The following is a 16204-nucleotide window of genomic DNA, read 5'->3' as shown; positions in this document are numbered from 1 at the left end:
CTCCAAGGTTTTGATCCAGTTCTACAGCCCTTCAACTTGTTTTCTATTTCCCATAACGATAAAATGTCTCATCTGAAAAATGCCACTAGGGTTTCCTTTTGTACATGAATGTGGTTGTTTCTGATTGGGTTTAATTTATATTAGAAACTGTGATGCATCAGTCACATCAATATTGCATTGATATTACTCTTATTCTCTCTTTTGATGCATCCACTTGCAGTGTCTTGGGTTTCATGGCATCATAATTTCAATACTAGTTAGTTCAAGCTTTTCTAATGATTCCTGTCTCTATTTCATAGCCACATGTGGCTTCATTAATTCATCTAAAATAACAACCAGTTCTAACATATTTAATGTGACTTTGTGGGTGTGAAATACATTTACATCTTGAAGAGAAATTTCTCTAGATTTGGCTCTTCTTTCTTTAGTAGCATTCTTACCACAGCTTGCAGTCCTACTACCCAGCTGTTGCACCTTAGCAGATACTTTTGGCTGTCCCTTTCTGATTTTATTGATTGGTTTTCGGGAAGACTTTGATCCATCCTTTTGAAGGTTTGAAATTATATGAGGAAAACAGCACGATATCTATTTCATATTTCAAAAAATATTCTCATGTTTCACGGACGGATTTAGTGCCAGCTGATGCTTGATTTGAAAGTAAATTAAGATGCTAGAAGTCCTGCCAGAACCAGTAGCCTGGATAGAACCAGTGCAAACATTAAGAGATGTTTTGTTAATAGGTTTAGGGCTGATCTTTTGTTTGTGTACAATCACCCCTTTGCCACGTTATTTTTTTTCATCTGTCACATCAAAGAACTTAAATCCTATTTCTTTCTTGTACATATGGAAGACCTACCAACAAATGAGAAACTAAAAACTTTTTTCAAACTAAGATCACTCTGACCCTGCAGCTAAAGATGACGAATTTGATCATAACTATTAGCAATAGACTGTGTGCCACTGTATGAAGTAAAGTGGAAACAAAATCTCTTTAAACCAATTCCACTCACTGATTCATTTGCACTCTCAGTAAGGACTGTGCCTAAGGGATCAGTTCAATGCAGCATTGCAACTTCATGAAGATAGATCATACAGTTAAGGAAAGAGAGGGATTCTCTCTCTGCCTCATCAAATGTAAGAAAAAAGATTTATATTTATAAGAAATTATACCTAAAATTTAGGACTGAAATGTTTAATAATAGCTTATTATCCTAGGAAGCAGAACTAATTTTTAAAAGAAAAATAAACAATTTTTCCTGATCCCTCCCTCTCAGGCCAAGCAGCACACTGGCAGTCCACAAGCTCTGCCTTTTTCAGTTCATGTCAGGTTCAAAGAACCTGACTTCTACACCTTCATGAAAGCTTTTCATTTCCAAGCAAATTTGTTTTCTTTAATGACTGTTACGAACTCAAGTCCTCGAAGTAAAATCTTACTTACATCACTGATATGAAGTGCATTCTGGCGAGCTCGGATAAAATCTGGATGATCAGGAGGCAGGGTATACCTGTGCCTGGCTTCAGAGTCTCCAGCCTTGTACAGCCTCTGAGGAGTCAAAAGACATTGAATGCAATTGATTCTGGAAGTGAGGTCAATTCTTTACTGCCTTTAGCACAGCAAAAGTTAAGATCATTTATAGTCATACGAAACCTACGTCGTTGCACTGCAGGTAGCTATTTTTAGCATGAATCAAATCTGGAGAGTCAACCACAGCGGTGAACTTCAAACTTCCTGGCTTCTGACGGTACTTGGTCTGGAGGAGCCAAAACAACAAACAAATACACACACAGAAGATGCTTCTGTTAGATGATATTGTGATTCCAGGTGTGCTATAATTGGAGTAAATCACCAAAATCACCTTCCTGAAGCCACAGTAATAAAAACATACTGTTTTGCTTCAGTCTTATTTGCTCTTTCAGCTATTGAACAAGGATTTCACTGTCTCATTGCTGTAATTCTGAATAACCATCCTTTTTTTTTTTTTTTTTTTAATGTAAGGACTTTGCACTGAAAATTCACATTATAATTTATGAACACTACATTTTTGGCAGCTTATCATTTTCTTCCATTAATACATGATACCAAGCAGACTAATACCAAGCAGACTAATGCACCCTCATTGTGACTGTCAATGCTGTATCTTTCTATATCACTTCCATAAGGACCTGCTTAGAATTTCATAATAGAATTTACTGCATTTATTTATTGCTACGTGTTTTGTTTATACTCTTGTGATTCATTTGGAATGGAAAATATTCAGCAGGTGTCACACAGTGGACTTGCATCTCCTGTACTGCTTCTTGGTAACTTATACCTTGTATAAACAGGCTCCCACATCAAAAGGAAATGATAAGCTACATTCGTAAGTGTCATGTAACGAGGAGCCTTGATGGTAAACAATTCCTACAGACGTGCTAACCCATGAAAGATTTATCAGTTACCTCACTGATGAGCTCGCCAGCCTTCTTTACGCTTTCTATCTGCGGAGATCTCAGAGCCATCCAGCCAACTCCTTTCATGAAGTTCAGGTCTGATTTATAGCGATGCTGTTGAAAATGAAAATCGTTAGCTATCAGTTTTGCATCCACAGCTATTAAGGTATTTTAAAAAGACTCTCTGATTCATATTAACATTTTGAGGTTTTTCATTTGCCATGCACATATCAGATCGTAAAGCCAAACTGTTTGCATTTGTTCATTCCACTAGGAATTAAATAATGTATCATATGCAAGTTACAAGAGAAGGCCCCACAAGTGAATTAGTATGACTCAAAGCAGTCAGTAATAACCTGTTTGTACTGGGCGTAAAAGAAACCCTTTTGAAATAATTTTCTGAGGTGAGTTCAAGTCAGGAATACTAATTATTTTATCTGGTGCAGGCTTCCTCATTAACCCCATTTCTAAGAGGAGACTTAAGACTCTTTCTTTATTCACATTAAAGGCTTCCTCTACTGTCTTATCCAGTAAAATGAGACAGACCCTATAAGAAGTAAAAGCCAGGAAAGTAGTCCCAGTCCCAACAATTCTTACCTCTCCTATAAGCAAAAGGAATAGCAACCATGTAGCTCAAACAGGTGCTCTACATTACTCTTTCTAGGCAGCGAGGGGATGAGACAATAACACCTTAATCATTTCCCTTTGGTGTCCATAAGCAAAGAGACAAGTCTTGATGTCCTTATTCATCTCTTGTCTTCTCACTTGTTAGGGAAGCTCTGAAGTACATGCTGTTTAGGGTCTAAGAACCCTGAACAGATAAAATATCTGCACCCACGCAGCTTTATATTTGCACTAAATATCTACATCTATCTGAAAGCGTTTATGGCCAATAGCTTGTCCCTGAACAAAGGTACACATACTATGGCAAAGTGAGTCTGGATTTTGCCCATCCTGAGATTTCATTACGTCTGTCAAAGTTTGCCTGGACTTAGACTTGCATGAGCAATTTCTATGAACGTGTCTGGGTTGTTTGATATTACTAGTTCTGCTTGCAAAATGACTTTCTATCTATTACTCAAGAAAATCTCTGAGCATTTAACCTTCTGCACAAATAATTCTATGTGTAGAACAGTGGCTGTCAAACCACTGTCTGCCTGTGATCCAAGATGCTGAGAGAGTATTGATTATTACTTTTACTTTTTCTTTTATATCCCTGTGCTCCAGGATAAGTGACATGGACCACACTGATTGTCTGTCATGTTCATAACATAGGAACTTCTGATTCATGTATATTCTATAGGCATAGAGTTAATCAGATATCTTGATGCTAGCCATTGTAAGTTTGCAAATACTGTTTCTAAAAACACTGCCCAATGTTAGCAATTTGTGCCATTCCTTTAAAGCTCTATCAATGCTAAATTCAATTTTCTGTTTACATCAGGAAAGTTTACCTCACTCTGCAGCATGTGGGCTCTTTTGGCCCATTTCATCTTCAAGTCTTCTGGGAGTGCTGTAAATTCATGGAGTCTCTTTCTATAATCTTGGTCACTTGCTAAGGCCTGGGCTTTCCTTGCATGGACAAGATTCACCATGTCCATGGGCAGACAGTACTGAGACCACACTCCTTGGGATCCCTTCTTATACTCCTGTTCACTCTGTAATTTGGCAGCACGCAAGCAATGCAGCAACCTGGTATCATCCAGAACACTTCGGGCCCCAATGTGCTTTCCTCTCTCCATCACAAAATTGTGTTTATATTGGTACTAAAAATAAAAAAAAAAAAAAAGGGTAAAAGTGAAAAAGTGCCATGCTTACACTGACTGCTGTAGCTAAGTAGCTTAGGATAAGTCACTGAAACATCTATGCTGACTGCAAAAACAGCCAGAGGCTGCAGTGCTAAGTATTTCCCAGAATCTCTCATTGCTTTTGAGTTTAAATACCACAGTAGTTACAATATGTAAGTTAAGCACAATTCAATACATGCTCTGAATACCTTCAAAGCACTGATAATATTTAAACCTCAGATGATGCACTTTTATTAACTCTCGGTTATAATCCCATAATTAGGAATGAGAATGTAAGAGGAATAAACAAAAGAAAGAAAAAATATCCCTATGGTGAAACATCATGCACTCTGTAGCCTTCAGATTTGCAAATGCCACCCAGCTATTTTAAAGAGTAAATTCAGTCTTCCCAGATCAATAACTATGTTGAAAAGCCTAAGATGGTGGTCTGAACAGAAGAATAAGCACCAGCAACCCCTTGTTCTCATCTTAGCTGGAACTATAACTCTCCCTATGATCTTGCATTTATCCTCTCTGTGAAATAGTGATGATGATGATAATGATTATTTATACAGCATCAACAGGGTGCTTGGAACTTTAAAGAGAAGGCCTGGGCCCTGAAGAGTTCATAATGTAGTTGAAATGGGATAATAACACTTATCTACCACACAGGAGAGTTGCGGGGATTAAATTACTGTAGCTAATGTTTACAAAGTGCTTCGAAGATGAAGGGCCAAATTCAGATCTGTTGTAAGTGGATGTAATTCTATTACGGACTTGTACCCTTTAGAGCAGATCTGAAGCTGTAACCAAAAGCACTCTGCAAAATGTAGTTAAGTATACATTATAAATTACAGCTAGATATGTTTGCTTCATAAAACAAATGCACATGAAACAGATTCATATTTTATCATGTTAGAGATAAAATATGCAGCTAAATACTACACAAAAGAAGGAATTTTCAAAGTTAGTTTTTAGATTTTTTTTCTTCTTACATTTCTTGTGAGGAAGAGATGAACTTAGGCTTTCTGAGAAATGGGTACCACCATGTCCAAGTTTTGCCAGCAGCAACCAACTGAAAGTGTGTTTTTAGGGATAAGAAGATTTGTTTCTTCTCTTTCGGAAATTAAGGGGACACATATGCACAGGAGCATTCACTGATTTTCACTTCCTAAGCAGACAGACATCTCCTGATTTTCGGAGATTCAAAAAATGCTTTTCTGAATTCATCTCAATTCAGGAGTCCTGAGCACTTCTTCCAAAAGTCAGTTCAAAGCAGGGTGGACAGAATTAGTGGGCGCTTTATAATATGAGAAGCTAAAAGCCTGGAGAGGAACAGAATCTCTCTGATTTATCTTTCTGCAAATACTTTAATTCACCAGCTATTTCCCAGTGGAAGATGTTTAACTGAGCTTGGCTCTCGATTAGCAAGGATTCTTACTTTTTTTTTTTTTAATTCACACAAAGAATCTCATTCATAAGTAATATATTCTGTCTCACACTTGTCTCACATGGTTATGGAGTTGCTTTAATTCAGTAAAATCTGCTTTAGACATTGTTTTACATGAAGTTAACAGGAATTAGGCAAGATGGAAGGTTGAATCATTCAACTCACATCACTGGCAATTTCTCTGGAGGCCCTTGCAGTCTGGAAGGGGAGTGCTTCCATTGTCAGCTTGTAGCCTTGAGCACGTAGATTATGCCAAGATTCCCTGTATTTCACCTAAAGTAGGAGAGGCACATGTAGATTGCTCTTTCGCTTTTACATGCACAAAGGAATAAACAAAGGAACCCTCTTTCATTTGTTATTCTGAGTTACTCATTCCTCATAATCAAAGGATTTTTTTTTTAAATTATCTTGAGGAAATCCTACTATCTCAGGCTAAGCAAGTCCTATATTTCATGTAGATTTAATTTACAACTACATGTATGCTAAGGGAAATAAATGTCATTATAATCAAATCAGGGAAAGCATAAATAGAACAGATCTAAGAAGTCCTTTACTTATCCTCCTTCCGTGCCACTGCACAATTTATCCTCCAACTCAAATAAGTATAAGAAATACAAAAATTTACATCGCTGAGATTGGCTGCATTTATTCTTGCTTGTGTGAACTCAGGCAGACCCAGTGTTGGTGTATAGTGATGCTGAATGTCCTCTCCTGCTGCTTTATAAAGGCGCTAGAAAAGAGACCAAAAAAGACAGTTGCGATTAATTGTCCTTAATATCTCAGTAATGCAACAGCAGTGCTTAAGTTGTTTATGATTATGGCAACTATAATCAGCCAGCACAAAAAAACCCCAAACAACTAAGAATATAACAATGCTATTTAATGTTTTTTGTTTTTTCTGGAAAGTAAATCCAGGACAAGTTTAGAATAATTTTCATACATATACCAGGATGCCAACCCACTGTGTTGGTAGCTTTACATTTACATTTCCAGCAGGGCTAAAGGGTACCTAAAACCATTAATTATACCTTGAACGTATGTTATTTAAGTGGGCTGGCATTTCTGGTCATCTTTTCTAGCTTAGAACTTTTCTTCATGTTATGACAGACAATTCTGATAACTTATCTGTGGGTTTTTTCCTGTTTTTTCAAAATTAGAGAAGATATTATTCTGGAGGCCTCAAAAGTAGCCCATACTGTGCAAATGAGCTCCCACAAGAACAGCATCAGATCTTTTGACGTTTTGTTTCACGTAAAAACACTTGATAAGAGGATCTTATCATACGGACACTATTCAAGCAGTTTTGTTTTTTATTTTTAAAGAGATTGAATTGAAAAATGATATTAAATATTTTTCTGGAAATAATGAAACATGATCTAACTAGGCATAAGCAGAATTCAGTGATGCTTGCTTTCTTCTTGACGCGTTTTGCTTTTGGAAGAAAATTCTCTTTCTCCCTCCATCCCTTGCTCACTGCATTTTGAAAAGCATATTTTCTGATTCACGTTAAGAGAGCCTACCTCATTAGCAATCATATTGCTGAATTTTGCATGAAGGAGGCCAGGAGAGTCTGTCACCGATGTGTACTTGAAGGAATGTGGCTGCTGACGATATTTACTCTGAGTTCATGCACAAAAAAAGATGAACAGAATAACTAAATTGCCTTGTCAAATATGGGACATTTTCCAGTACTGGTGCCCTTCTGCTTAAAGCTCTACTTTACTTTGCAAAGGATATATAACTTGTAACCTTCACATTAATTTACCATTTGCAAATCTGAATTTGATGGATTTTAGACTCATAGGGGAAAAGAAAAGTAAGGAAGGAATAAGATGTAAAATAAAACAAGCAAAAAACTATCATGCTGAATGCAGCCATGAGATTATTTCACACCTTGGTGCCATTAACACTGGCTAGAGGAATTATACTGAGGCAATCCAGTCCAGAGAAAAGGTGCTGCACAAGTCACTGAATTTTTTTGTGGTAAAGATGAGATTTCACCTAACCCATATGTCAGAATTGTGAACAAAGTAACCACAACATCACTGCAAGGAGGTATCCATTCACTAAAACAATTACGAAGAGCATCCTACAAAGAGCAAATATTTTTCTTCGTATTTTCACATCAGTTGGAATATGGGTAATAGATCAGTGATTGGAAGCTATCAGAGACTATAAGAAGATAACATGACAGAGGAGAAAAAAAAAATCAGGTAAAGAGGCAGTTAAAAAAAAATGATACAAGAAGGCAGCAAGTGAAAAACAGACTGTTGGGCACTGCAGTCTAATTTTGGAGAAATAGCACAAGGTACTTAATAGAAAGAGTCATGGCCTTATTTTTAGTTGAAAATCCCATTTTTAATCTAAATGAAAATCACATAAAATAACCTACTGGGTCAGGAGAAAAGATTTGTGAAAACGGCAAACTCTGCAAATCCTGGAACTCGTTCAGGCTCACCCATCTGCAGTGAGGACATGAACTGACTGATCAAACACAAGGGGAGGGAGACTAGCTCTATCCTGTGTGCCACTTTGCCAGCCCAGTTTAATGGAAAGACATCTGGCAAACTCTTGTATGCTGTGGATAAATCAAAAACCTCTTTTGTTACCTCACTGATGAGTTCAGAGGCTTTCTTCTTTCCTTCAATCTCTAGGGCCCCTGGAGTAATACATCCAACTCCTCTCATAAAGTTCATGTCAGACCGATATAAATTCTAAGGAAAACCAAGCAGAAGTAATTACAAGTTTGTGTTTGAAATGCCCTATATTTGTTCATCCAAAAATACACAATACATTTATTCAAATAAATCCACTAAAATTTGTCTGTGATAGGTACTGTTAAGGCTCTGCCCTACATTCTTTTGTTTATGTGCATACTGCACTGGCAGACCTACACGGGTTCTGAAGTGTACTAAATCCCATGAACACTGAGTGGACTCCAAACATCCATGTGTAACCTTATATCCTCCAGATAAATAAATTTCATTCGTATCTTATATTAATTACATCTACATAGTTTTTATTTGCAGGTCTTTTTCAAGTCCGATCTTTAACAATAGGCATTTTCCTTCTGGAGGTACAAATTACTCTTACCCAGACACAAATCAACTCAAATAGTTGCTAAATAGTTTTCATGGTAATCAAGACCTTAAAAAGAATATTTTATCAACAGTGCAGTCACACTCACTTGCAAGCACTCCTTGCCCAGTCATCAAAGACTGCTTTACTTTATCTCTCAGTATGGTGCAATCACAGACATTGCACAACTGCTCCAACAGATAAGCAACTCATCCTGGTTGCAATCAAGTGGGAACAGCTATTGTTTATCTACCAGCCCCCACTCAAATACATACCATCAGCTGCCACAATTTGGAACTGAATTATTTTCAATCACACTCAACTGGGAAATATTACTGGGATATTTTGCAATTACCTCACTCTGTAGTTTATATGCATTCTTGGCACACTGCAATCTCAGATCATCAGTCAAAGAAGTGTACTGGTGTAGCAGCTGTCTGTATTCTTGTTCACTGACCAAAGACTGGGCTTTCCTGGCATGCACCAAGTTTATCATATCGAGTGGCAGATGGAAGTGAGTCTTTGCATCCTCAAAACCTTGCTTATATTTCACCTATCAAATAAAAAACAGATCACACATAGAATTACAGCACAGCAATGCAATGTTATATCATCATATCACACATCTAATTGCAGCATAGTAATCAGAATTCACATCTTGATCAGAAGGGACATTATCCATATCCAGCATAAATTTTTAGAAGTGCATTCCTGAATTTAACTATACTGTGTATGCTCAATATTTGTATTTAGAGTATGTGGCAGCTTATTCTTCTTCAAAATAGTAGCCATCTACATTATATTTAACTAAGTTGAGATATTATAAAGAATTTTCATTTTTGTTACTGTGAAATACATTGAATCTATAAAATCACCAAACTGATGACAGAACTGTTTATTTTCTGTATCTCTAGAAAGCACAACAAGAAATTGAAGCTACTGCTTGGGAATAAAACACAGCCATGTATTTGAAATGCTACAAACCCCCACTCAAAATATTTGTTGGTGCCTACTATTCAGCGCCCAGCTTCATCTCAGTATTAAATATTATTTTTAGGGTTGTTGGGATTTTCCCCTTCTTTTCACTTGCTGTCTCAGGAAGAGGATTTAATAGAAATCTTCAGATAATTTTTTTCACGTGAAATTTCCTAATCGGAATATGCAAAATTGAGATGCTCAGGTAGTTCATCCAGATAAGGAAAATCCAGATCTACTGATCAAACTGACTTAAAGTCATCTGACAGATGACTCGATTCTTTAGACACTTGTTTTACCTTTATCAGTCTAAGAACACCATCACACAAGAAAGAATCTTAGTACAAGCACAGAACTCACTGAAATGAAATAGCATGACAAGAAGCTAGTTCACAGCTCATTATACTTTCCACAAGAACCCATGCACCATTAGGAATCAATTCCAAAACTTCCACATCTTCCTTTTCATACTTACATCGCTCTGTAGGGATGACGCATGGACTGAATGAGCAATACGAATATCACCATCCAGGCCATAGGAACCAATCATCTGCCCTTTCATTTTCTCAAATGCTTCCTTATACTTGTGCTGAGACAGAAACAAGAAAATAAATATGAACAGGACTGAAGAGAAATTAAGAATGAAGAACTAAAAATGAAGAACTGTTACAAATCCAATAAAAAGATTTACATATTGCAGAAGGAGAGCTACGAATAGTAAATTCTGGTTATACGTAGTTGTGGTGGCCTACATCTCCTGAACAATCCCTAAGATTGCCCAGTCCCTCCATCAGCTAGTCTGATTGGCTTTGCTTTAGCAAGCCTTCCTTTGGTAGTTACCAATAACAATTAATTGTGTCTGCACCTCCAAAACTACAATAACTAACAAGAAGGAAGCTGAACGTCTCCCACATGTAGTTCACCTACATCGCTTATGATTTCACCCGAAGCCTTAGCTGCCCGGAAGGGAATGGCATCGAGTCTCAGCTGATATCCACCATCTTTCATCTTTTGCCAGGACTCCTTGTAGCATATCTAGCAAATAGAGAAGAGGAAAGAAATACAGATGGACTAATATTGCAGCATTATTGTTACCCTAGCGATGCTACCAGAACATTTTCATTCTATTCTAACACAGAAGGCTACAGTAAATGAAACGATCAAGATGCAACAGGAATAATTAGATTGCAAATGGTCATCATAAAACTGTAGTTGGTTGATCTCGATCTTTCTAACTTACGAGAAGTTTGGCAAGAAGTTTCATTTCTCATTTTACTTTGGAGACACTTAGACCATAGAGTAATCATACACAAGGGAAAGTAAGAAAAAAAAAGTTTGCCTGTATAAGACAAATGGCAAAGCACTGTGAATTTTTCATTTTTCTTTAATATTTTAAAGGACAGATTTATACCTCACTGATATTCTTGGTGTTTAATTTAGCCCGAAGGATTTCAGGAAGATCTGTTGTTAGCGTATACTGATGCTTTACACTTTCTCCATGCTCCTTGTACAACCTCTGCAAACAGAAATGAGTTTTAGTAGCAAGTATTCAGTATATGTTCACCAAATAATTTTGTCCAAAATAAAGTACATGAATAGATTTATAGAAAGCAAAGACTACAAGAAAGTGATAGCAGCATTAAATACAGGCAACTATATGAGTCAAAAAGAACTTAAGGTGTTTCATGCATTTATTAGCTAGTGTATGCTAGAGAGGAACTCCTTGAAGTTATGAGCATATAAATCGATACGACAATTCAAAGCTCTGGATATTAATTTGATAAGACTTCCAGCATACATGAATAAGGGGAGGGAGAATAAACAGTGTTTATTAAGGATATGCAGCCATAAGTGGCCCACCAGCATTTCTGAAATATCACAGAGATCACACATCTTTCCAAATTCATTCATATTTAGCAGATGAATACACTGATAATTATCAGTGCAATTACTCCAATTTTATTTCCAGAGCTAACTGCAAGGGGTGCTCTATAGTTAATAGAAAGAAATAAAAGAAACTCAGAGGCAACTGATCCCATCTGCATGGACTACGATCAATCTTTGGAGGAAGATTATAGGGTTGACTCAGGACTAGGTGACTTTAAGACGTCTACAGACAGATAAGAGATGTTCCATGGGGTTAACTGGAACTTCACCTACAATGGCTATCCAGAGTTCACCTCTTTCAAATTACTTTTCTTTCCTTTATTAGTTTCTTCTTACATTGACACTGTAGTTCTCAGACTACCACATATAGCCACCTCTCCTTCTGGCCTTAGATACAACCTGTATCTTGACCACCCACCGTCGAGGTAAGAATGAACCTGTGTGTTTCACCCTGGTATCACTTTCTTTAGCAAGTACACCCACTTGTAATGCAGCTCCCCAAGAGGAAAATTAATGAGAACTCCATGTGTGAAGAAGTAGAACAGCAGACTGATTTTGATGGTGGCTCAGTGGAACAAAATGACTTATATTTATCCTGCCTGAGACGTAAGTCTTTTGGATCTTATTAATTAAACCAAAGGCACAGACACTATAAGCATTACAATAGCATGTGTTTTACACAAAGTCTTTCATCTTCTTCTTCACTTTAAAAATATCTATTTTCACAATGAAACATCCTCTCATGTTTGAAACTTGTCTTTTTTGAGTGACTTTTGCTTATTATGCACTTCAGCATTATCCCAGTTAAGTCTACAATAGTTTTAAATCGCTCTACTATTAAAAATAAACATGTTTAAACACCAAACAGCCTCCATTCTTTCCTTTAACATTTCCCCTCCTGAATTTCTCTCTCAGCAGGTTGACAGCTTGAAACAATTTATTTTTTCTTCCTTGTCACGCTGTCTCACATTTTGTTTCCAAAGAATATGCAGAAATTGAAGTTTGAAAGAATTGTCTGAAAAGTAAGAGGAACCCCAAATAGGTTCTTTCTCAAGGAATCTCAAAAGGTCAGCACTCTCTAAAGGTCAAAGGTCGGCCTTACTCCTAAATTTTACTTCTGAGAAAAAGAAAAAAAACTCTCTGAATGTCTTTTTTACACGAAATTTGCATTCACTTTAGTGGGATTTGTATGACTTCCCATTTCAAGTTAGAAACATGTTTTTTGTGAGATGCACAACACCAGAACACGGAAGTTTTATGGTTCCCAAGGATTATCTCAGAGAAAGAAAGAGAGAGAAAGCCAGTGCTTCAATCGGGGCGTTCAAAGAGGATACCACTCTTATAATCATAATGTATATACATTATAACTTACATCCACAGCCTGGTTATAACTAATTCTAGCCTGGATCATCTCAGGAGTGTCTTTAATACTGGTAAACTTCAAAGCATATGGATGCTGACGGTACTTCTTCTGTTGAGCAGAAAAAGATCAAAGCTGTGAATTTTGTGCTGCTCTTTCATGCTATTTGAAAGAGAAAAATCATAGGTTGCTGGAGATTAGAGTGAATTTGTGAACATAATTATTATTCCTCTTTCCTCATCTTCATGTCCTAGGTACTTTCAGATTAATATTTGTTTCAATTTAACAATAACCTTTTGCCGATTAATATTAAAGTATTTCTCCCCAAATATAAAGAAAACATTTCAAAATCAGATATGTCTACTTAAATACTCCAGGACTCAGGATTTGAAAATCTTTTTCAGGTAGCTTCAAATGCAGTATGACTTGTATTTTTTATTTAGAGTTCCTTTAAGCAAGAAATGGTATATGATTGTGATGCTTTAATAATGGCAATGGCTAAACTACTGCTTCAAGGGCTAGGTTTTTCCTTGCTTACCTGTAGCAAATCTGTGCAGCCATTAACACCGTGCCTAATTGTTGTGGTACATGATACTAATTTTGCGTGTTTGAAAGGACCCATAAAAGCCTCTGAGACATCTTGTTATATATACATAATTAAAATGAAAGCTGTTTTCTGAGAAAACACTTCTTCCATATGGTCCAGTCAGTAAAATCTTCCCTTCCTGCACGAGTGGTCCTATACACATCATTACACTTATCACTTCTCCGAATAGCATGTACTAAGTATCCTGACATCTGTGATGAACTCCCAAGTCAATAAGTATGTTCATGACTCTTGTACACAGATGTGAACAGTTTCCAAGGCTAAAGCCATGTCATCCTCCTTTAATTTAACACAATCCCCAGAAGTTACTCTGAGACAATACACTGAATCTTTGAGGACTTAAAATGACAATGTAAAACATATTAAATCTTTTAAGCGTATCAAGCAATATTTTGATTTCAGATAGAAATCCCTTAAAAACAAGCAATCTCATTGATTTTAACTGAGGAAAGAAGTGGGTTACTCTTTGTCTTGTTCAGTTGTAAAAACGAACATTAGTTGATGAGAACATCCCTACATAAAATTCAAAAAGCAATTGCTTTTTAGCAGTAAAACAAGTAATTCATGGGCTGTATACAAAAGTCAACATTTTGTGAGTGAAACTTTGAGATGACATGAACAACCTACCTAGGTCAAATTTCTGCGTGGCAAATTTGTCACTACTATGCATCAAAATGGCATGCTTTATACAGATTCACAGTTACTGTCCCAGCTGACACTAGCTTTTATGAAGCTATCTCACTTCATGCTAGCTGAGGATATAATTTATTGTATCTAAAATAAACATCCATCTTCAATGCAGATGGTTATAAAGGAAAAGAAAAATAATGGTAGCAATCAGGCAGATGTGAAGAACAACCATATGGTTCTGAGACCAGTGGCTTTGTTATTCTCACTGAATGAATGGACAGATGATTCTTGTATCATCAGTGGTCGTCTAATAACATCACAAAACTCAGTGTACTACTACAGCAGGTTTGGCCAATAGGACTCCTTCTGAAATAACAGAAACAGAATGCTATGAGCCTTTGAATCATTTCCACCACTACTTCCTTTGAAGGCCTCTTGGGACTGGCACAAAGGATTCTGGAGCTTGCCTTACCTGTAAGTGGCATTGGTTATAGCAAGAAATAAGGATGAAAACTACTCAGAAATATATATACAGCTACATACAAAGATATCTATATGAATTTCAATAGCTAACGTGAATATATCTCAAAAAGGAGCAAGGAGGAACATGTATCTGTTACAAAAGAAGGTTCTCAGTCCAATGACTACATCTTTTCATTATCTCTCCTGTTTTGCTTCATTAAAAAGGTAGGCTAGTGGGTAGCAATTGAGCACTGTTTGATTGCCATTATTATTCATAATATCATTTGTCACCTACTTTGTTTTTGCAAAGGCTATATGGACTCCTACTGGTGTGTGTTTGGTATCTGGTTTCCCTCTAATTACCAGTTCTATCCCTGGTTTTGAGGGCTTTCATGTGATATGCCTTTTTCTTTTCCCTTTGAGTGGAAATTATTTTAATTTTATACAGACATTTTGCAGACATTATGCAGCAAATTCTGTTGCATGCTGTCATGAAATCTCACCTCACTAATGAGTTCTCCTGCCTTCTTAGCCTGCTCCACATTTAATGACCCAGTGGCTATCCATCCAGTTCCTTTCATCCAGTTCAAATCTGCTCTATATCGGTTCTGACAAAGAAAAAAAAAAATCATCCTATTGTTGGTGTTCATACACTTAAAATGCCATTTAAATATTCAGCCATCTCAGGAACTACAGCCAAGTCAAATTAGTTTCTGCTTGTGTTCTTTTCACTATTGCACAGTTGCAAGGAAAGCAAAATAAATTACAGAATGAGATAGCAGTACTAAGACTCTAACACTAGTGCATATGTTTTGCAAGGCAAATAGTAAAAGCAGTCTATACCTTACTGTTATTTGTACTCTTTGCTCTAACTTAGCAAAAAACTTCAATTCCGCTGTGTGTAGCATCTGGTGTGTGCTGTTTAGAAGGTTACAAATGATTTGCAACGATATGAATTGACAATTAACATTTTCAAACCACTATTTTTCTATACTGGAGGGAAAGCATTGTGTTGCCTTCTTTTCTTCCTCCGTGTGACATTAAGGAGCAAGTGTACAGATGTAGTCCCTCACAAAATGCTTCCTACCAACAGCCTACTAAATTGCAAAAGCTTATACAAGCTCCAGAGGCAGTTTTCTCAAAGAACCTGGAAGCATTTCAGCACCAGCACCTTAACAAAATCTGAAAACATATCTATCTTAGTTTCTTTTAAAAGTTCTAACTTAAGACCTCAGAATGGCAGATTGCCACGTAGTGACCACATACAGTGTCAGACAGTGCATGACACTGTAGGATTACTAGCACAACAACACATCATCAGTAGGGTAAAACTGACCTGTCTCACTTCAGGTGAGTACATGGTCTCCATATGGAATCTTATCACCATTTTACTTATGCTATTTAACCTCCCTGTGCATTAGGTAAAACATATTAATTGATGTATATCTTAAGTGAATCACAAGGTGGTTAAATAGGTGGTTAATAATTATTGCCTTTGTATTGACTATTTAAGTTTTGAAAAATTAAGTGTGCATCAC

The 16204-nt window shown here is 36.7% G+C and overlaps 2 protein-coding genes across 4 annotated transcripts in view; one reads left to right on the top strand and one right to left on the bottom strand.

The window, feature by feature from the left end:
• Positions 1-16204, top strand: part of CASP7 (caspase 7) — a 131788-nt gene that overhangs the window by 62492 nt on the left and 53092 nt on the right. The window lies entirely within an intron of this gene.
• The window catches only part of NRAP (nebulin related anchoring protein), a 46241-nt gene that overhangs the window by 3157 nt on the left and 26880 nt on the right, over positions 1-16204 (bottom strand). For 2 of the 3 annotated variants that reach the window (XM_052677657.1, XM_052677658.1), the window contains exons 25-38: positions 15170-15274; positions 12980-13078; positions 11132-11236; positions 10648-10755; positions 10196-10309; positions 9101-9298; positions 8277-8381; positions 7188-7286; positions 6293-6397; positions 5833-5940; positions 3885-4196; positions 2440-2544; positions 1653-1751; positions 1439-1543 (exon numbers count right to left, since the gene is read on the bottom strand). In XM_052677657.1, the coding sequence (XP_052533617.1) occupies positions 1439-1543; positions 1653-1751; positions 2440-2544; positions 3885-4196; positions 5833-5940; positions 6293-6397; positions 7188-7286; positions 8277-8381; positions 9101-9298; positions 10196-10309; positions 10648-10755; positions 11132-11236; positions 12980-13078; positions 15170-15274 (1767 nt within the window). The remainder of the gene's footprint in view (positions 1-1438; positions 1544-1652; positions 1752-2439; positions 2545-3884; positions 4197-5832; positions 5941-6292; positions 6398-7187; positions 7287-8276; positions 8382-9100; positions 9299-10195; positions 10310-10647; positions 10756-11131; positions 11237-12979; positions 13079-15169; positions 15275-16204) is intronic. The other variant, XM_052677660.1, reaches the window with a different exon arrangement.

This window comes from Tympanuchus pallidicinctus, unplaced genomic scaffold (genome assembly GCF_026119805.1).
Source record: "Tympanuchus pallidicinctus isolate F22 unplaced genomic scaffold, pur_lepc_1.0 scaffold16, whole genome shotgun sequence".
Taxonomy (NCBI): Eukaryota; Metazoa; Chordata; class Aves; order Galliformes; family Phasianidae; genus Tympanuchus; species Tympanuchus pallidicinctus.
Note: the sequence above shows the minus strand (reverse complement) of the source record. Positions and strands in the feature narration are given on the sequence as shown.